The sequence below is a fragment of the Pinus tabuliformis genome, chromosome 2_1, assembly GCF_031772625.1.
Source record: "Pinus tabuliformis cultivar Carrire ecotype Pingquan chromosome 2_1, CPIR1, whole genome shotgun sequence".
NCBI classification, from domain to species: Eukaryota; Viridiplantae; Streptophyta; class Pinopsida; order Pinales; family Pinaceae; genus Pinus; species Pinus tabuliformis.
The window spans coordinates 861,529,712-861,551,420 of NC_142299.1; the positions used below are offsets into that span (position 1 = coordinate 861,529,712).

Sequence of the window (21,709 nt, forward strand, 5' to 3'; positions counted from 1 at the left end):
CTAAGTCTAAACTTAGGGAAAATAAAATATGTGTATTAATATGAATTTGTTTTAGAGTGGTCCAAAAGACATGGATCAAGCCAAATCTAATCTTAGCTGTTGATTAGGGACTTAATCTTAGCTGTTGAGATGTCAACAGGAAAAGTATAAGAGGAGGCTTGAGGGTCACTTGGAGAGTACACCAGATGATCAGTCATTTTATTCTCTAGAGTGGGGTTTGCTAAGAGAGATAGGATCAGTGATCAGGAGAGCAACTGAGGGGCAATGAGTACAGAGAAATAGAGAAGGCAGAGATTGTGCTGGGAGAGCAGCGCAACAACCAAGGAGGGTGACGCAAAGCCAACAAGGGCTCACATAGGGCCACACAGAGGCAGCCAAGTGCTGCACAGAGTGGCAGAGGGGCCAGTGCAGCTAACACAGAGGCTCCTAGAGCTGACGCAATGCCTCCTGGGGCTGACGCAGGCTTAGAGAGCTGACGCAGGGCCAATGTGAGACAGAGAGGGGTTGACGCAGTCCAGTTTGAGTAGACGCTGGGTTTGTAGAGCAGTTTTATGTTGAGGAGTTGCTGGAAGGGTTTTCTGGGGATTTAGTTAGGAGATTTCTCTCCAATGGTGAGGTATAGCTGCTAAGGAAATTCTCTATTGGGTAGGCTAGTTTCAGCACCTAGATTGTACTCTGATATTGCTTAATAAGAAAACCCTTAGATAGCTGCACCGGTTTTCCCACATTGGGTTTTTCCGAGGACATTGGTCTAAAAATAATGGTGTCATGTGGTGTGTTTGTTCTTCTTTCTTTTAGTTGCTGATTTGTAATATGTTGAGCATGCATTGGTGTTTATTTTCAGTATTTACTTTGTAAATAACTTGTTAAAGAATAATAGCAAGTAGGTAGGAATAAATCAGAAAAAGTGCATGAAGGGTTTCTAAACTAAGTAAAGTTAGAAAGTTCAACATGGTATCGGAGTGTGATTGCAGATCACAGGAGGACTAAGAGACATCAGCTGAGGGGAGCAATAGCAGCAAAAAACAGCTGTCCCGAGGTGATAGAAGCTGTTTCTAGCAGTGCAAAAGCCAAGAAGTATGACGCAAAGCCAGCCAGAGCCACGCAGAAGAAGTCGGGAGCTACACAAAGCCTCAAAGAGGCCAACGTTGCTGATGCAGAGGGCCAAAGGGCTGACGCAGAGCCAGATAGGGGCTGATGCAGTTCACAGAGAGGCAGTTGCTGGAGTCTAGAATGCTGCAGAAATATTGCAGAGTGGAGCTGGTGAGGTACTGTAGTCAGAACATTACCTAACAGAGCAAGGCAAGAGGAGTTGTTACCGAGGGTTTCTAGCCGAGGAACCTGGATCAGCAGTGCAGTTGCACAAGACTATCAGAGTAGGGGGCTTCTCGACAAGCGGCAAAAGAATTTCCAGGAGGGAAATCAAGAATCAGAGGGAGTACAGAAGAGAACTTCCAGACGGGAAGTAAAGACTCAGAGGAGTCGAACAGAGAACTTCCAGGAGGGAAGTAGAGGAGCGTCATGGCACTACACGGGGTAAGAGACCAGGATAGACTGGACGGAGCATTGAACTTCGCAATCTAGAAGGCCAGAATCTTATTAGTGCTTGACAGGAATCGTGTCAAGAACTTTGCCTTGAAGATGATAGCTATCCCAGTTGACCCAAATGATAATGACAAGTGCGAAGAGGTGATGGCGAGGGCCAAGTGCGTTATCCTTGACGGGGTCAAGGATCATGTGGTACCACATATAGCCTGTTGTCGCGCAAACTGACACGACAACGCTCAGACCAGGGGCTGTCACTCTGATCCCTGGTCTCTCCGTTTAAGCCTGTCTCCCACGGCTAAGGGGGGTAGACCCTGAGGAAAGATGAAGGCCAACTGCCAGACAGTTGGGCCAGGAGACGAGATGCACTAAATGACTTTGACGAATTGAGCAGACCAGTGCCTTATAAGGTCTAAATGATTACCAGTTAGATGATCTAAGAACATAAGCCACAGACAGCAATCATTTATTATCAGACAAAGAGAGCGATGCTTTAAATGTCTATTAAACCACAAGGCTCCTCAAATGACAATATCCGGCAAACCAAGAGAGATAAATTGCTTGAAATAACAGTGAAACCAGATATCCAATTCGTATTCAGACCACAGCACGAAAGATACGCGATGATGAACAACTGAAGGAGGTAACAGTAATTCTCCACACACAAAAAAGAAAATTTTTTGTTTAATTTTTTTTTTTTTTTATTTATTTTTTATTTTTTTTATTATGTATATGAATTTATTATTTTTATTCATTAAAAAAAATTTTAAATTTATTTTAAGACGGATCATCAAACCCAGCCGTTGGAATCATCACCTAGCACCTAGGACCTAGGACTCATGAGGGGATTTACAACATTTTCAACCCTCAAGACACATTTCATCATGATTTTTTACAATTTACATCTCAAAGGGATGAATCCACTTTAACATAGACCCTCATAGACCACCCAGATCTGCGACACAACTATAATCTAGCAGAGTAACACGCTAGGATTCTCCTAAAGTCCTAATCACGAAATGCATCCCGGCTTTGGGGTTGGGTTTGAAGGAAAACTCTGCCGATCCATGGATCGGTGAGACTAAAAACCTCCCGGGACGCAGATCGTCATTAGAAAGTTAGGTCCACCTAGGCAACTTTACATACATGACTCTGATCTGCTTAGATTATTTACATTTCAAACATGCAGACTGGGTTTACAACAAAAATGATCAAGCTGTTGATGACTGTAGGCTGGCACGGACATGTCGCTCAGGAGCTATCCTTCTCTGCCAACAGGAAGGAGGTGTACTGCATGGGTAGTTGACCAGTAGTGGTCAACATCTGGCTCTACTTGGGGACACGTTGCTGCACTGGTAGGAATGTGAGAATCCAGAATCTGCATCCATACAACACACAAAATAAAAATAAGTAGCGTCCATTCCCAAATCATCATATGCATTAAGTACAGGAAAATAAAAGCTCTTCATTTATTGACTAACTAATAACATGAAAAGTAAATCTAATCCTAAAAACAGAAATAAAATGCTGAAAAGACAAGGAGTAGGGATAGAAATACAATACAAAAGATGCCCCATGGCATCAGATATCATCTCTGAAGAACAGCTTGAGCATTTGGCCGTTCGCTGGTAGATGAAGTGGTTCACCATCCAATCTGCTCAAGTGGAATGAGTTTGGTCCAGCTATGTCTCTAATGATGTACGGTCCCAACCACAAGCTGTCAAACTTTTTATGTTTTCCTGGTTTTTCATTTTTGCGATCCCAAAGTAAAACCATATCTCCAACCTGCAAAGATCTAGATCTAGAGCATTTATCAAAGCTTTTCTTAATATTAGATTGATTTTTGCATATATTTTCAAAAGCTGTCCGACGTGTCTCATCTAATTCCACAATCTGATCTATCCTGTTTTGAACAACATCTTTATCAGTGGAAAATTTTTGGAGGAGCTGATAGGCTGGCAATTTTAGGTGCACAGGTAAGGTAACATCCAAGCCATAAACCAATTCAAAGGGAGATTTACCAGTAGACTTCTTCTTAGTGATTCTGTCTGCCCACAAAGCATACTTGATTTTGCTGTCCCAAGACTTCTTGTTATCTCCTACTATTTTCTTGATAATGGTTATGAGATTTTTATTACTTGATTCAGCCAAACCATTACCCTGAGGATAGTAATTCGACGAATGAGATAAGACAATGCCATATTTGAAACAAAAAGATGTAAACTCTGAAGAACTGAAAGCCTTGGCATTGTCAGTAGTGATCTTAGCGGGGACACCAAATCTAGTAATGATGTTATTCTCAATGAAATTCATAATCACCTTTTCAGTGGCATTCTTAGCAGGAATGGCTTCTACCCATTTAGTGAAGTAATCAGTAGCAGTCAAAATCCAAGAGTAGCCATTGCTAGAATTTTCATGGAACTTCCCTATGAAGTCCAGACCCCAATGCTGAAAAGGTGCCTCTACAATAACAGGCTGTAGAGGAAGGGCAGCAAGCTTCTGTTTCCCAGTGAACAGTTGACAGGCTTGACACGATCTAACAAACTTGTGCACATCAGAAAAAATCGAAGGCCAGTAATAGCCAGCTCTCAGGATTTTGTGGGCAGTAGTTCTAGCGGCATAATGACCACCACAAAATCCTGAATGAAATTCGGAGATTAATCTTTTGGACTCAACATCGTCAACACACCTAAGCACTATGCCCTCTGGATTTCTCCATCCAAGGCCATCCTTCATAAGGCAGTACTTAGTGGCTTTTAGTCTAAGAGCCCTTCTTCTATGAGCGACTAAGTGGTTAGGACAAGCAAGATTTGTTAAGTAGTAAACTATGTCCTGATACCATTCATGCTCAGCTAACCTTCTTAACTCTGGTGAAGATAGATCGTCAAGGCAGAACAAACCAAGAGTCTTTTCATTACTTTCAGCTAACATTTGAGCTAAACCTTGGCCTTTGATCAGCTTAGTGGGTCTAATCTCTAAATCATACTCCTGTATCTTAGTAACCCACCTAGCACGAGTCCCTAAGCAATCAGTTTGAGTTAATATGTCTTTAACAGCAGAATGTGGGACGAAAGCGATGATCTTAGAATAACCCACATAAGTTTTAAAATGCTTAAGAGACTTGACTAGGGCATAGGCCTGCTTTTCCATGGTATTGTACTTCAATTCGGAATTTTGAAGTGCTCTACTCATGAAAGCGATAGGCTGCTCGTGACCCTCTCTATTCTTTTGAAGTAAGACACCGGCAATGGTATCCTCAGAAGCGAAAGAAAAAATCATGAAATCTTTGGAGTAATCAGGACTAACAAGGACCGGAGCCTTCGCGATAGCAGACTTGATTTCTTGGAAAGCCCTTTTGCCCTCTTCTTGCCAGACAAATTTCACATCCTTCTTCAGAAGACTTTGAATGGGCTTAGCTATTTCCGCATAATTCGGGATAAATCTTCTAATAAAATTTATCTTTCCAAGGAAAGACTGAAGGGACTTGAGGTTGTGCGGGAGAGGAATCTTTTGAATTGCTTCAACACGTTCAGGATCGACCTTGACTCCCTCCTTAGAAATGATATGACCCAGAAGTTTCCCTTCAGTTACCCCAAAGACAGATTTAGCCGGATTCAAAGAGATTCCATATTCTCTGCATCTATCGAAAACTTTCCTAAGATGATCTATATGGCTGATACCATCTTTAGAGAAAACAGTAAGATCGTCTTGGTAAATTTCGATAATTTTCCCGATTAATCCTTTGAAGGCATAATCCATGGCCCTCTGGAAAGTAGCCCCAGCGTTTGTTAACCCAAATGGCATTCTGATGTATTCAAAAGTGCCCCATGGTGTTGTGAACGTGGTCTTGTGTCGATCTTCCTTTTTAACCCAAACTTGATTATACCCCGAAAAACCGTCTAGTAATGACATCATCCCAGACCCAGTTACTCTTTGCAACAACGTTTCCATTTTTGGCAAAGGGTAATTATCCTTTTTGCACGCTAGATTAAGGTTTCTAAAATCGACACAAAGTCTTATTGTACCATTCTTCTTCCTGACAATCACCAAATTCGAACACCATGTCGAATGCCTAGTTTGAGCGATGATTCCTGCTGCAAGCATCTTCGCAAGTTCTTTTTGGACCAGGGGGGCTAACTTAGGATTAATCTGCCTAAGTTTCTGCCGAAAAGGTTTAGCATTTTCGTCCTTTAAGGGAATAGTATGCTCCATAATATCTTCCCTGTAGCCCTTCAACTCATCATAGGAAAAAGCCAAAACATCTCGATATTCACGAAGTAAACCAATTAACTTTTTCCTTTCCTCCAGACTAGTACCTTTACCGATTTTAACCATTTTCGGACTTTCAAAAGTACCAATGTTAACTTCAAGGTACTCGCCTGGGTCCAACTTGTCTTCTTCTCTCAGCTTCGTGGCATCATGCCGATCAAAATATTGCTCTAAGGCAACTACATTTCTGGGAGTGGGATTTATGATATGTCCTTGATCTAAAGACCCATCCTCGCCAGAAACTAGCCGGAAATCCTCAAACTCGTCTAAACTATTGAGAAAACGAACGACTTGCTTTTCATCATTAAAAACTTGCCAATGCTCTGAGTTGTCTGGGACAGATGGTCTGAATATTATCTCCATTTTAATTTTATCGTTGATTAACTCATCAGACAACTGGAAAGTGCTAGCAGCTACGGCAAGTTCATCTGCCGAACTATTTAGCTCTCTAGGAATTGCTTCAAGGTTAAGGGCATCGAAGTGCTCCATAGTATCCCACACAGCATTTCGATAGTTTCTTAATCTCTGATTTCTACATGTGAATTTGTTCTTAAGCTGCATGATAACCAGATCGGAATCCCCCTTTATGTTAAGCAATTTAATCTTCAAAGCTTTGGCCAATTCAAGGCCCAACAATATGGCTTCATACTCAGCGACATTGTTGGTTGCTTCAAATTCTAGACGATAGGCAAACTTGAATACGTGACCAAGGGGAGACTTAAGCACAATCCCAGCACCCTTACCATGACTAGAGAACGCACCATCGAAATACATATACCAGACTTCATCCTTAAGATCTTTAATCTCATCATCGGGAGGAATTATGAAATTGGACATGATAGCATAGTTCCCGATGTCAGATTTTTCTTTAATTATCTCGTTATGAGGCTTTTTAGGATTTTCAACATGAAATTTCCTCTCAGGCTCTCTATTCAGTCTAACAAAACCGTCACCGCTAGGAGAAGGAATCATAGCATATGACCAATTCATCTGAATGCTTCCCCCTAGATCAGAGGCCCACTTCCTAGATAACAGCATACCCCAAGCATCAGGTACATCAACGACAACAATATCCATAACAACCATGATGTCTGGGTAGACCGAAAGATGAACTTGCAAATCCTTGATTAAACCATGTACCTCGATCTTCTTAGAATCCATGGCGCATATATTATAGTAGGGTCTGGAAACTCTTAAGTTAAGCTGTTCCATAACCCTTTTAGTCATAACACAAGCAGATGCGCCTGAATCCAACATGCAGTTATTCAATTTATACCCATTGACTAATAAGGTGATAAAGAAGGGTTGATGATCCTTGTTATCAGCATCTACGCTTTGTAGATAAATAGGAGCATCATGATAGTCAACCTCACGAATCTTCTGTTGAGAAGCGTTGACTTGAGGACCCTGAATTGCTTTTAGTAATTTGTCTCTTTGGGAAGGGATCTTAGCGATCTCAGAGACAGGAACCCAGATTTTAGCATTATTAAACCAACTCCCCAAATCGACATCTATTCCCGAATTTATACCAGGGTTTAAAGTTCGAGGAGGAATTTGATTCCCGCTCTGATCCTTATCCCTTCTCTGGTATGTCAAACCCTTATCTCTAGCAATTTCCAGAATTTTCTCAGGAGAAGGTTTCTCACCATATAACCTAGCCAAAATGTCATCTTCGTCTTCAAGGTTATTTATGCTAAAAGCGGATTGAGGATTCACAACATCATAGCTCTTTTCCTTAACCTCTATCCAATCATTCATGGGCAAAGGGAACTTGCTCCCTACTACGTTTATTTGCTCACCTGTCCCAAGCATTCCATTATCGAGAAGTCTTCTGATAATGGGACAAGAGGACTCTTCGTGAAAATCAGCACAAGCACGACAGTAGGGAGGAGCATCATCCACCAGATTGGTAAGCGGATTAGGGGGCCTCTGCTCACTAGTTTGACCCTTTCTTTGCCAGTTACTATTTCTGTTATTATTATTTCGAGGCTGAAAATTTTGCGGTTGCGCTCTTTCCATTTGAATTAACCTATTCTGCAAAGTGTTTATCTCCTTGTTATGAGTAATTTCCATGGTTTCAATTTTCTGAAGCAATTTGAGAACAAGTTCATTTTCAGGCTCTTGGGCTGCTTTTCCCTTAGTTTCCTTCAGTTTTGTAGCAGCCCTGTCGTAACCTGGGATTTCAGACTTCCCAGAAGCTGCCTTGTCCTTCTCAAGTTCTACAGCTAAGGTTTGGCAAGCTCGATAATCAGTAAGTTTAGCACGCCTTAACTCATAAGATGGCTCAGGACCAAAGGCATCAATATAAAAATCTTGGAGAGTTTTATCTGAAGGTTTATAATCTTGAGGTAGTTCTTTAATAATGCTATTAAACCTTCTATTAAATTCCTCAACAGTTTCGTCTTCTCTCTTTCTCATCAGAGTAAGAGCTCTTACAAGATGTCGTCCCTCTCTTTTATCTCCATATTTTTCTCTAAATGAATTAATGATTGATTGTAAAGAGTCAAAAGAATTAGGAGGTTTTTCTGTAAACCAGTCATGAGCATCACCTCCTAGAGTCAAGATAAAAAGGGTCATCCTGACATCCTCATGATCAAAATCAGGAGATCTAGCGTACTTAGCCATCCATATGTTGAAATCTCGCAAATGGGAATTAACAGTAATGGCATTATCTCCATGAAAGCTAGGCAATTTGTCTATCCCAACAGATGGAATATCATTGGGGGCTCCAGGAATGTTAGAGAAATCACAAGGACCCAACAGACTCATGGTGTTGCGCCTAACTTGACCCCTAAAGAGCAGATGAACGTCAGAAAGGGCTTCTTGTCCAAGATTTGTAAGGAGTGCACGAGAAGCGAGTTTGTGTGATCGCACCCTGTAAACCTTTTCAGGATCCGGAGTGGGGTTGCACAGACTGCCTGGATGTCTTCTAGTGTACACTCTCGCAGATAATAATGGAAGTGGAGTCGCCACTTGAACAAGAAGTTAAGCACAGCAGAGCTTGAAAAACAAGGACCAAGGACAGAAAAACTCTATCCCCGGCAACGGCGCCAAAAAATGTTGTCGCGCAAACTGACACGACAACGCTCAGACCAGGGGCTGTCACTCTGATCCCTGGTCTCTCCGTTTAAGCCTGTCTCCCACGGCTAAGGGGGGTAGACCCTGAGGAAAGATGAAGGCCAACTGCCAGACAGTTGGGCCAGGAGACGAGAAGCACTAAATGACTTTGACGAATTTAGCAGACCAGTGCCTTATAAGGTCTAAATGATTACCAGTTAGATGATCTAAGAACATAAGCCACAGACAGCAATCATTTATTATCAGACAAAGAGAGCGATGTTTTAAATGTCTATTAAACCACAAGGCTCCTCAAATGACAATATCTGGCAAACCAAGAGAGATAAATTGCTTGAAATAACAGTGAAACCAGATATCCAATTCGTATTCAGACCACAGCACGAAAGATACGCGATGATGAACAACTGAAGGAGGTAACAGTAATTCTCCACACACAAAAAAGAAAATTTTTTGTTTAATTTTTTTTTTTTTTTTTGTATTTTTGTATTTTTTTATTTTTTATAAAACAACGAACCTATATAAAAAGAAAAAAAACTTTAAACTAAACTAAAACAAAAATCTAATACAATGCTAAATCTAAACAATTAAACATTTTTAAATTTTTTTTTTTTTTAAATTTTATGAACCTACATAAAAATGAAACTATATAAAAAAAAAAAGAATTAAAATCTAATAAATTAAAATACGTAACTAAAATGAAACCTAAACTAACCTACGCTAACCCTACGACTATGCTAAAGACAGCACCCAAACGCATTCGAAAACACAACGAGAACTGAACCGCGAGCTTGACGGAGGAAGACGCAGACGGGAGTTGGAGATGAAGACGACTGTCACAGCATCAATGCACGCGGTCGACCAAAAGCGATGCAGCAAAACCAGAAACGAAAATGAGGCGAGGAAACGGAGGTGAAGACGCTAAACACTAATTCTAATGGAGGAAACGCCGACGGATTTGAACAAAACCAGGATCAAGGCGTGACCCGCAGCCTCAGAAAAATGAAACGATTCCTTTTTTTTTTGTTACAGGTTTTGTAATATTTTGAAGGGCGTAAACGTGGGTGCAAATGAAAACTGAGCACGACCCCTTTCGTAAGGCTCAAAACGAAGGTACGCTGGGCAGACAGACACAAAGCGGAGTCTAAGAAGCGTCACTGTGACTACGCCCAGCCTACGACGGAAATCGAAATTGACTGTGGTATCGTGTGCAAGCCTGGCAGAAGTGCGATGGCAGGTAAAAAAAAAATTTGAAAGGGAATGCTTCACGTCTGAGGCACAGTAAAAAAAATCGATTCTGAAGTAACACTCACCGAAGAAAAGCGAGAATACAGAGTGACAATCAGAAACAGCACGCAGAAACGGAAGCTAGAAAGCTAAACAAGGGTTTGCGTGACAGCACTTGAGGGTGAAACAAGGGGAATCGTGACCTGGCCAGAGTAAATCTAAAACAAGACGGCAGCAATAAATCGTTTCCAGCGCAGCTGCACACAGATTTTCCAAATAAATTACTGAGTTTTGGTTGGACCTGTCACTTGTGATGTTTTGTCTCAAGTGTACATACAGTGCCAAGAATGTAAACCAGACCTCCAATCAGCAATTTATGGATAATATTATGCTCAGAAATTGGCACTGACATGGAAATGTAATGCATTAACATCAAGCTGGAACTTACACAATCATTTCATATTTATTGACAGAGACTACAGCAGTAAGGAAACAATGGCACCTGGTATACAAGACAGCGCAGTAAACTTCAATACAATGGCCAGCTCCTTGTACGATATCCGTAGTGTAGTTTACTGGTGTTGTCCCCTTTCAAATTTCAGTGTTTGACCCCTGCTACAGCCACATAACGATATATGCAAGAGTTTAAAGTGAAACCCTTCAAAATTTACCAAAAGTCACAGAAATTTAAAGCTCTGACACAGCCGAATTTAGCAATGATTGCAGTAACATTTTCAAGATATCAAACATTTGAACTTTACTGTGAAAATAAAGAAAATCCCTCATGTAAAACAGGAAATAAACTCTAAAAGATTAACCCAGGGCACAAACAGCTGGGCTCTGCACAGAACAGCTTGTGGGAGTCGGCTGGTTCAGCCCAGAACTTCCCCAAACGCCCACAAATAACCTTCACCTAAAAGTTTCCTGCACACCTCAAGCAAGCATCAGCAAAAAGGGCAAGAAATGCTGCTAGATTTCAAGAGAAAATGGAGATACCTGCCATTTTCCAGAAACCCTACAACATTCAGACCCTAGCACGTGAGCAAGATACCTGTACTCACAATGCTCTGAAAAAATCAGCTATTTTAACTGTTGAAAACTGAAATATGCAGGAAAGAGAACACCTCACAGCAATTCCAGAGAGTAACACCAGCCAGTTTGAACCCCAAAGTCTTTTTATTAATCAGAAATCAGTTTACAAGAAGAGCTTTCAGTACAGACTCACAGTTCAGATAAAACTGAAAATGACCTCCTAAGACCCTACATAAAGGAAATGATCCCAACGGCTAGTTTTGGGTGATCCACAAAAATATTATTATTTTATTGCTTAGGGTTTTTGCTTTATGCTTTTTTTATTTTTTATTATTTTTTATTTTTCAAATTTGTTTTTTTTTTAAAATTTTTAAAATTTTTAAAATTTTAAAATTTTTTTTTTTTTAATTTATTTTTTATTTTTTTTATTATGTATATGAATTTATTATTTTTATTCATTAAAAAAAATTTTAAATTTATTTTAAGACGGATCATCAAACCCAGCCGTTGGAATCATCACCTAGCACCTAGGACCTAGGACTCATGAGGGGATTTACAACATTTTCAACCCTCAAGACACATTTCATCATGATTTTTTACAATTTACATCTCAAAGGGATGAATCCACTTTAACATAGACCCTCATAGACCACCCAGATCTGCGACACAACTATAATCTAGCAGAGTAACACGCTAGGATTCTCCTAAAGTCCTAATCACGAAATGCATCCCGGCTTTGGGGTTGGGTTTGAAGGAAAACTCTGCCGATCCATGGATCGGTGAGACTAAAAACCTCCCGGGACGCAGATCGTCATTAGAAAGTTAGGTCCACCTAGGCAACTTTACATACATGACTCTGATCTGCTTAGATTATTTACATTTCAAACATGCAGACTGGGTTTACAACAAAAATGATCAAGCTGTTGATGACTGTAGGCTGGCACGGACATGTCGCTCAGGAGCTATCCTTCTCTGCCAACAGGAAGGAGGTGTACTGCATGGGTAGTTGACCAGTAGTGGTCAACATAGCCGAGAAAGAAACAACAGTTGAGACGTGGGAGGCTCTCAAGAACCTGTACCAGCATACTTCTGTGCAGATAAGAATGCTGCTCGAAAACCAGATGAGGTCGTATCAGATGAAGAAGGGTCAATTGATTGACACCTTTCTCAGAGGACTGAATGAGATCCGAGACCAGTTGACTGCTATAGGAGCGACACCGGATCAAGAGCTTAAGGTGAGGACAACCCTGAATGCTATCTCAGAAGATTGGGAAGTGTTTGTCCAGAGTATCCTGGGCAGAGGGGCTCTCCTACCTTAGGACGAGATGTGGGTAGCTCTTTGCCAGGAAGAGATCATACGACAGTAAAAAACAAGTAGCAGTAGCAAAGGGATCAAGGTTCAATAGGAGGAGGAGGATGTGGCCCTAGCATCTGAGGGAAAGCAGGAGAAGCAGAAGAAGAAATATCTCTCCAAGATCAAGTGCTTCCACTGTGGGGAGATGGGTTATTATGCGACCCAGTGCCCAAGGAAGAAGAGTAAGGGAGAGCCAGCATGGGCAGAGAAGGAAGTTTTGACAGACGATGACTGTGCCATGAGTGCACACACACCACTTGAGCGGAAGTGGGGAGACATCGAGCTGTAGTCAGGCGGACTACAGGCGATGAGGGATAGGATCCTTGAAGTACCTAGCCTCTTGGATTAGACCTTGCTACAGGAGCCCCGACGAGGAGTAGCAGGACTGGCTGATGTGGGTAGAGACGGATGCGGATGAAGCAACAGAGAGAGCTACAGTGCAGGAGTCTTGAGATAGTGTAGAGCTAGTAAGCTGCAGCAGTGCGAGAGGCACATGAGTGTTGCGCCAGTGCAGGAAGGCATAGAGAGGTGTGCAATGGTGCGAGATGTAGGGAGTTGTTACAGCAGCGCAGAGGTCAGAGAGGGAGCACTTGTTAGCGGCAAAGGGAGCTTCAGCATCAGTGGGTGTTTCTAGGCCAATAGGGAGGTCAGTTGGAGGATCAGTTACTTACTTCTCAGTAACTGAGTTGCAGTGCAGCAGTGGACAGCATGATGCAACATGACGAGAGGAGGTGCAGTGCGGATGTAGTGCTGGGAGAAAGGACCAGGAACAACACATATGCAAAGGGAGCTGTTGTACAGATGCAGCAGTTGTAGAACCATGGGTAGCAGTATAGGAGGCAACAATGCAAAGGATGTTGGACAGGAAGGCCTATCATTAACATAGGTACCGATGTTGGATGATCAGAGTGATACTCAGTAAGGAGTATCGCTAGAGTACAGTCCTCGCTAAGAGGGAGTGTTGATTTGGGGTAGCATCGGATCTGCTCTAGCCACGAAATTTGGTGAAGAGGTTGGGGCACATGAGATCTCCAATACCCAGAAAGGGTTTGGGCAAATTCTAAATAGATCAGGAGATATTAAAATAATTAATATTTTTAATGGAGTCCCTAAGTTTAAACTGAGGGAAAATAAAATATTAATGTGTATTAATATGAATCTGTGTTAGAGTGGTCCAAAAGACATGGATCAATCCAGATCTAATCTTAGCCATTGATTAGGGATTTAATCTCAACCGTTGAGATGTCAACATGAAAAGTATAAGAGGAGGCTTGAGGGTCACTTCGAGAGTACACCAGATGATCGATCATTCTATTCTCTAGAGCGGGGTTTTCTAAGAGAGATAGAATTAGTGATTGAGAGAGCAGCTGAGGGGCATTGAGTACAGAGAAACAGAGAAGGCAGAGATTGTGCTGGGAGAGTAGCGCAGCAGCCAAGGAAGGTGACGCAGAGCCAGCAAGGGCTCACGTAGGGCCATGCAGAGGCAGCCAAGTGCTGTGTAGAGCACCAGAGGGGCTAGCGCAGCTGACGCAGAGGCTCCAAGAGCTGACAGAGAGCCTCCTGGGGCTGACGCAGGCCTAGAAAGGCTGACACAGGGCCAATGTGAGACAGAGGGGCTGATGCAGTCCAGTTTGGGCAAACGCTGGGGTTGTAGAGCAGTTTTTTGTTGAGGAGCTACCGGAAGGGTTTTCCGGGGTTTCAACCAAGACATTTTTCTCAAACTGTGAGGTACAGCTGCTAAGGAAATTCTCTGTTGGGTAGGCCAGTTTCGGCACCCAAATTGTACTCTGATATTGCTTAATAGGAAAACCCTCAGATAGTTGCACTAGTTTTCCCATATTGGGTTTTTCCGGGGACATTGGTCCAAAAATAATGGTGTCATGTGGTGTGTTTGTTCTTGTTTCTTTTAGTTGCTGATCTATAAAATGTTGAGCATACACTGTTGTTTATTTTCAATATTTATTTTGTAAATAACTTGTTAAAGAATAATAACAAGTAGGTACAAATAAATCAGAAAAAGTGCATGAAGGGTTTCTAAACTAAGTAAAGTTAGAAACTTCAACAATTTGTAGACTTTGATTTTGGATCAAATTTGACTTGTTGGCTCATCTTTGACTGGATATTGATTGATTGGTTTGGATAGTCAAATTTGTCGACCTTTGACTCCTTGTTGATGAACTTGAATATTGTATCTCTCAGGTGCTGTCAGGTTGACCAGCTAGCTATCAAATATAGGATAACAATTTTCTCCTATGGGGTTACCCATTTTGGTGGGTAACACATCCCATATAACAACCATAGAAATCAACAATTCAATTCAACCACAGATTTGAAAACCTGTGATTTCACAAGTAAAGCAACGTGAAGATATGAATAATGTTAATCGTATGTAAATCCGATGAACGTGGCTCTATGTGATATATGTAACGACTTGCAAATGACCCACCATACATGCCATCATACAGGTCAAAGGGTTCAAGAAGACAACTGATACAATGTTGAGTGTAGGGCAATCACATGGCATCCTTTCCATGCCAAATGAGAACAATAACAAAGGTGGCTATGAGCCATGACATCTATAAGGAGGCTCCACAAATAATAAACTATATTATCCATGCTTCGACATGTGTGCCATTGTTAAGCACATGGCTAAATGTGAAAATTCCTAAATCTAACACATCAAAAACCCCTACTGCAATTTTTGGTTTACTATCTCCTACTTGTCCTTTACATTAACAAGTTATTTAATTGTATAAACATCGAAGTAAACACAATTGAAACCTTCACAAATATATAGATCATGCATTGAAGTAAATAGAAACAATAACACAAGGGACACCGTTATTTTTGGACAATTGTCTCTGGAAAAACCCAATGTGGGGAAACCAGTGCAACATATAGAGGGTTTTATTATTAAGCAGATTCTGAATACAACTAGGGTGCTAGAAATGGCTCACCCTTTAGAGAATTTCCTTGGCAGTGGAAACTCTCTCCAAAGACATATATTCCGGCAAATCAGCAGCCAGATGAACAACCTTGCAGTGACTTTGACTGTTCGTTGTGCTGGACAGTGAAAGCTGCTCCAAGCACTCCTCTGGAATTGCGTCACCCTCTCCTGGCTAATCTGCTCTCAGTTTGCCCCACAATATTCCTCATCGCAACCTCTTCAGCCCAACGTCAGCCTCTACAGCCTCTGCGCTGTTTGCATCAGCCTCTGCGGCTTTCTGCATCAGCCTCTGCGGCTTTCTGCATCAGCCTCTGTGTCCTCTGTGTCTGCCTCTGCAGCTTCCGCATCCTCTGCATTGGCCTCCTTAGCCTCTGTGTCAACTTTCCTAGGCTCTGCGCTGCCTCTTTCGGTTCTTTGCTACCTCTTTGATATGTATTCTTCGGCCTCCTGCTGAACTGCCCCTCACTACAACTGATAACTTGTTCGATTTCCTCAGCAAACCTCGCCCCAAAAAATCGAATTGATTGATCTCACTTGGTATATCTCCAACCAACCCTCAAGCCCCCTCTTATACTTTTCCTATTGACAAATCAACGGCCGAGATCAAGTCCCTAATCAACCGCTAAGATTAGAACTGACTTGTTCCTCATCACTTAGAACTTTCTCACCTATATTTTATTAATACACATCAATATTTTTATTTTAACCCATTAAAAATATTAATTATTTTAATATCTCTTCATCTGGGTGGAATTTCTCCAAACGATTTCTGGGTCTTGGAGATCTCATGTGCCTTAGCCTCTCCACCAAATTTCAACACTAGAGCACATCCGATGCTACCCAAAATCAACACTAAACACTTAATTCACTTTTCCCTAGGCTTATTCCAACTATTATGGTTTGAGATGTTAAAAACGGGTGACTTCAATTAAAATAAGTCACCTCCACATGTGTCCACCATGGTATAAAATAAGGCTTCTTTAGGAGGTTAACACATGAGATAAAGTGGATGGCCCCATACAAAAACATTATGAAGTGCGTCCATGTGTCTGCCAATGAGGAGTATACCACATACAGGTTTTGTCCTATGAGAATAGAAGGGCCACCCCTAGTAAACCCCACCATAAACTAAAGTCATAATAAAACAATGTGCTGCACCCTTACAATGCCATCAGTTAACTACAATCATACCATGTCTCCATCCATAGTTATGGAGGTGTTCCACATGTGAGTATTAGGCTAGGCTAACCATGAACAACATCCACCAATGATATACTATAGCACCAATGAACATCTTACAACCATCAACCAAACCCTGCCCAAGACTCTAACTTCTAACACCCAAAGTTCCATTAACCAAAGATATGCAACAATGAATGAAAAAGACATATTGCTAATCATCTTGCAGGGTTTCTGGAGCAAATTTTTGTTGCAGGAAGTGTCTATCTACCAGAGGGGTTGAATTCTTTTTGAAGGCCGAATTATGACAGGGGTCGGATTAGCAGAAGGCCTAGTTCACCTTCAGGGGGCCGGAAATTTCCTTGCAAGAAGGCCGAAATTTAACTGAGAATTTGGGGACCGAATTGTTCTTGTACCAGGGCCGAAACTACAAACTCTTCCAGGGCTGAGTTGGTGAAAATTTGAAGAGGTTGGGTTCCTTAGGAGTGGGCCAAATTTCTTTTACAAACTGGAGACTGAACTTCTGAAGCATTGACCGAAATAGTGGGGGCCGAGTTACTCATTTCCAGAGGTCAATTTTGTTGGGGAAGGCCGAGTTTCAGCTGAGTTCACATCCACCAGGGGGCATTTTCCAGATTTATTGCAGAGGCTGAGTTTTATCTTGCATAGGGCCGAGTTCCATCTCCTTGGAGGTCGAATGGTGTGAAAGCTATGGGGGGCGAATTGCTTGAGTTGTGAGGGACGTGACCATCCCAGGAAGGCCGAGTTGGTTGACAATCTCCAGGTTCCATCATTCCAACACTTGCATGAAGAAATATTTCAGTTAATAAAATGGAGTCAGTTTTAGGAAAGTTTTGTTAAGTTTCTTATCTGCTGTTGCAAATGACCAGTCCGTTCTCAAATTGTTTGTCAAATTTACTCAATGTTTTATTGATAATGTTTATCCAAGTGTGTGACAGAATTTCCATGCCATCTGTTTGTTAAAAGTCCTCAATGGAAATAGTTTAAAATTTTGAAGAAAAATTGTGCAAATTTTAGTGCTGGTACATTACAACACTAGCCACACATGGAGCAGATAGAGGATGAATTTGACAAAAAGTGTGGACTTGGATTTTTGGCACAGATTTCTAGACATTTGAACTTGTAAACTTTGCTGAAGAAAATTTCTCCTAGAAGAAGAGTTGCTGGTTTTCTCCCAAGTTTGGGTTTCCCAGGGAAAATTTGTTGTCTCTATTGTGCTTGGCTGTCTCTTTATGATTTTACTGTTTTCATTGCATTACTGTTGAAACTTTTTGTGTATAATTGCTCAATGATATAAGTGACATAAGATAATCTGGTTAAAGATCATTAGGATGTAATTATCAGATCAGAAAATTGGTTTCTACTTTTCATCTTTGTAGCAAAATCAACAACTTTCCTGCCAACCTCTGGTATTATACAGCTTGTTGTTGAGGTTGCCTTTAATAGATTAATTTCAAGAAAAGCACCGGAATGTTAAGACTGAGAGGACTGATGAGAGTTGGGAGTATGGCATTAATAAATAGCCCAGGCTTTCTATATACTAGTATTCAGATTGATTATAATAGAATTGACTAATGTCAACAAAGATCAAGGTACTTGAATGAATTAACATCGACATGTGCTCTCACAGATAAATGCAATTTTATAGTTTGTGGTTTTAAGATTTGCATGGGGAAGAGTATTTTGATATTTTTCAAACATAGTTCCGAACCATTGATGGTTCTGAACCTTTCGTAGTTTGGTGGTTTAGTTCTCAAATTCAGTGATTGATAAATTTGCTTAAATGGCTTGTGTTTGTGACACTGAAGTTGCCATTAGTTGAATTTAATAGCTTTAAGCTTTATCATTACAAAAGTTAAAAACTGAAAAATGGTACATATTGCAGGGGACCTTGGACAAACGTTCCATTCCCTTTCAACTTTTGAGCATTATTTGAAAAATCCTGGACAAACAGTTCTATACGTTGGTGATCTCTCTTATGCTGATGATTATGAGTTTGACAATGGGGTTCGATGGGATACATGGGGCCGCTTTGTGGAGCCAAACACTGCTTATCAGCCGTGGATCTGGACATCAGGAAATCATGAAATAGAATTCAGAGAAGATTTGGTATGCCCGTCAATTATCTATTCATTGCAAACCAAATGGAGCAGTCATCCATGTTACACATTTATGCATCTTAGTTATATTGTTTCTTCAACCATTTTGATATGTGATGAGAAATAATGTTGACAAATCATAGGAAAAGCTTCATTTCGTGTGTGTATCTTTTCAGCTATAATTCAGATGCAATGCTGTTTTTTCTCCCCCTATTGTTCAATAATATGATTCTTTTTCTTTTGAAAAGGAAAACTTATGTCCAGCAGAACTTAATATTTCATTCACTTCTGTATTGCTTCCTTTTTACGCATTGTCTGGATTTTCTAGGAATTATTTTCTTGTAAGTTCCATATTTTCTTCAAGAAATATTCTCTTTGTTTCTGTAATTTCTTTGTAATATTACTATTCAATGTAGAGCTGAATAACATAATAAGCTATTTTCCAATTGTAATATAAATCAGAAGTTAGTTTCACCTGTATCTCTTTGTCATTCAACTTTCGTGAGTACCCTTTTTGCTAATCCCTTTGATGTGCTCTTTTGGACAACTATCGACATTAATAAAATTGTCTCATATTTCTGAGAGTTTGTGATGTTATAGAATGATTACTTGTTTGTAAATATGCTTGCAAGGTCCACAATCTACAATGTTATTTTTCATTCTCCGCTAGAGGCTTCTAGTCACTCCTATACACAGCAAAGTTGGATACCAAGAAGAGTTGGGTTCAAACCTTATAGAAATTGCTTCACTCTACAGGTTGTCAATCAAAGCATCTAATTTTTTCGGGGAGTCATTTTTTTCTTGTTTGAGGTTTCTTTCACCAAAATTTTACTAAATCCAAAAGAAAGCTCTTTCCTCATTTCTAAACGTTTTGATAAGGATTCCAGTGTTTCATTGTTGAATGTTTCACTGAACATCATTCTGATTGTCTTTCTCAAAGTTTTCCACATATTTTTTTTGGCATTAGGGTCTGCTTGGGAAATACAATTCGTCCCACTTTCTAGCCTGAAAGCGAGGGTGAGAGTGCTGGTACCTTACTAGCACCACAAAAATATCCACAAACATATACATACCCTACCCCCTCTTGAATTGAACATGTGACCTCCAAGCTGAAAACCGATGTTCTTAACTATTAGGTCTGCTCAGGTTGTATGTCTCTTTTAAAGCTATTGTGAAATTCAAGGATTTAATTGTCAATATCTTGTTGCAACATCATTTGGATGTTAGTTGATTTTTATGATTGAGAATACTGTTAAGATTCACAAGTAACAGTAGGTGAATTGAACAGAACCAAAACAGATCTAAAATCCTACAATAAACATGGAGAAACCAGCATTAGGGCAGTGTTACCACTTCTTCCTGTAGGGGTACCTATAGAAATTTTCCAAACAGGGCCAAGATTATTGACTGTGAACACAGTTGGACCATGTTAAAAGAGTTAGAAAGATGAATTGCTAATTCTGGAAGTCTCTTGTGGCAATTTCTCGGTGGAGGCATATACAACCATCTAAGGCATTATCCATGAGCAAATTCAAGCTGATTATTACCTGTAGCAGCTTGATAATATCTAACTGGTTATGCCCAAAGTTTCAACTTGTCATTGGCACTCAAATGTGCATAATGATGAGTTAATTTCATGCAGAGTTGAACAGTGAAACCCAGAATATTTTTGGAGCTGTCACTGCCATATTTTCTAGCAGCAACTGCTGGCAAAGGAAGGTTTTGAAGTAGGATGAAGCAGCAATTTGGGGCAAGTCTGTCTACAAAACCAGGGGTACCATTAAGCGATCAGGATTGAAGAAAAACACAATGACTTAAGACAAGGAATAGTCAGAAGCAGCATTGGTCTATTAGCCAGCATAGCGAAGAAAGCAAGAATTCTCTCTCTAAGGCATTTTTAGGTCCAACCTCTTAGCCTTTAATAAAGATATTCAAAATTTTGCTTCAGGATTGATAGCCTCTGTAACTGAACCATGGGGCAATTTACAGGCCAACACTGAAAGTTGCCATCCTTTATACAGCACGGGATATCGAGAATTCTGGCTTTATGCATGACATGCAACATTTTTCTTAATCTTTCTCATCATCTGTGTATGAAGTCGAAACTGCAGCCGGGAGCTTTCGTCAGTTATGTTATGATCGGGTTTTCACAGAGAAAGTGTAAGGCTTCTTATCAACAACAAGAAGTTGTAGCACTGGGAGAATTCTACAAACAACAGACATTTATGAGAGGGACCCTCTAATGGTTGAAGCCTGGATGAGGTTACAATAGGATTGTACTCCAGAAACTGTGAAAGGATAGTGTTGATTACTTCCTTGTTATGAGCATGCCTCAGACTTGTTACGCGTACACAGTCGAGGAGTGCTGTACTGTTGTTATGATGCTGTTCATGTTATATTGACAATGAGGACTGATTGCAACATGATTTCCCTTATGTCATTGCTATGGTGTCTGATCCAGCTACTATTCTACGGTGTGTTGTGTAGCCAACTATTTATGATGTGCTATCATTAGCCCGAGGGTTTCCCCCTAGTGGTGCAAAGATGTTTCCAGAGTACAGTTTATGCTCTAAATGTTACCCGGTGATCCCAAGGAAGATTCTCAAATTTGGAGTCCTGGGTTGGTCCCAGGCGACTACACTCGTATCCACTGTCACTGACTAATCATTTCTAAAATTCTGGTTGGTACTGGTGAAGGTGTTTCTCTGTCTGCTGCAACTGACCTCATTGCCAGTTTGATTCCTTAAAGAGAGTGTTCAAGAATAATTGCATTATCTTCAATGGTTTAAGTGTTGTATGTCTTCTAGGGCTTTTATTTGTCCCACCTTGTATTGAAAATTCTGGTTGGGAAAGTGTTCAATGTGTACACCACTTTGCAGTCTTCTAGGGCTCATATTTATTTTGTCGCAAAGAAATGCAACAATGGTGAGATGGATTGCTTTAGGGTTAGTCTTTTGCTGC

The 21,709-nt window shown here is 40.7% G+C and overlaps 1 protein-coding gene across 4 annotated transcripts in view; it reads left to right on the top strand.

Moving 5' to 3' along the window:
- The window catches only part of LOC149203398 (phosphoenolpyruvate phosphatase-like), a 345,157-nt gene that overhangs the window by 171,813 nt on the left and 151,635 nt on the right, over positions 1-21,709 (top strand). For all 4 annotated transcript variants that reach the window (XM_089403422.1, XM_089403425.1, XM_089403423.1 and 1 more), the window contains one exon: positions 18,535-18,758. In XM_089403422.1, the coding sequence (XP_089259548.1) occupies positions 18,535-18,758 (224 nt within the window). The remainder of the gene's footprint in view (positions 1-18,534; positions 18,759-21,709) is intronic.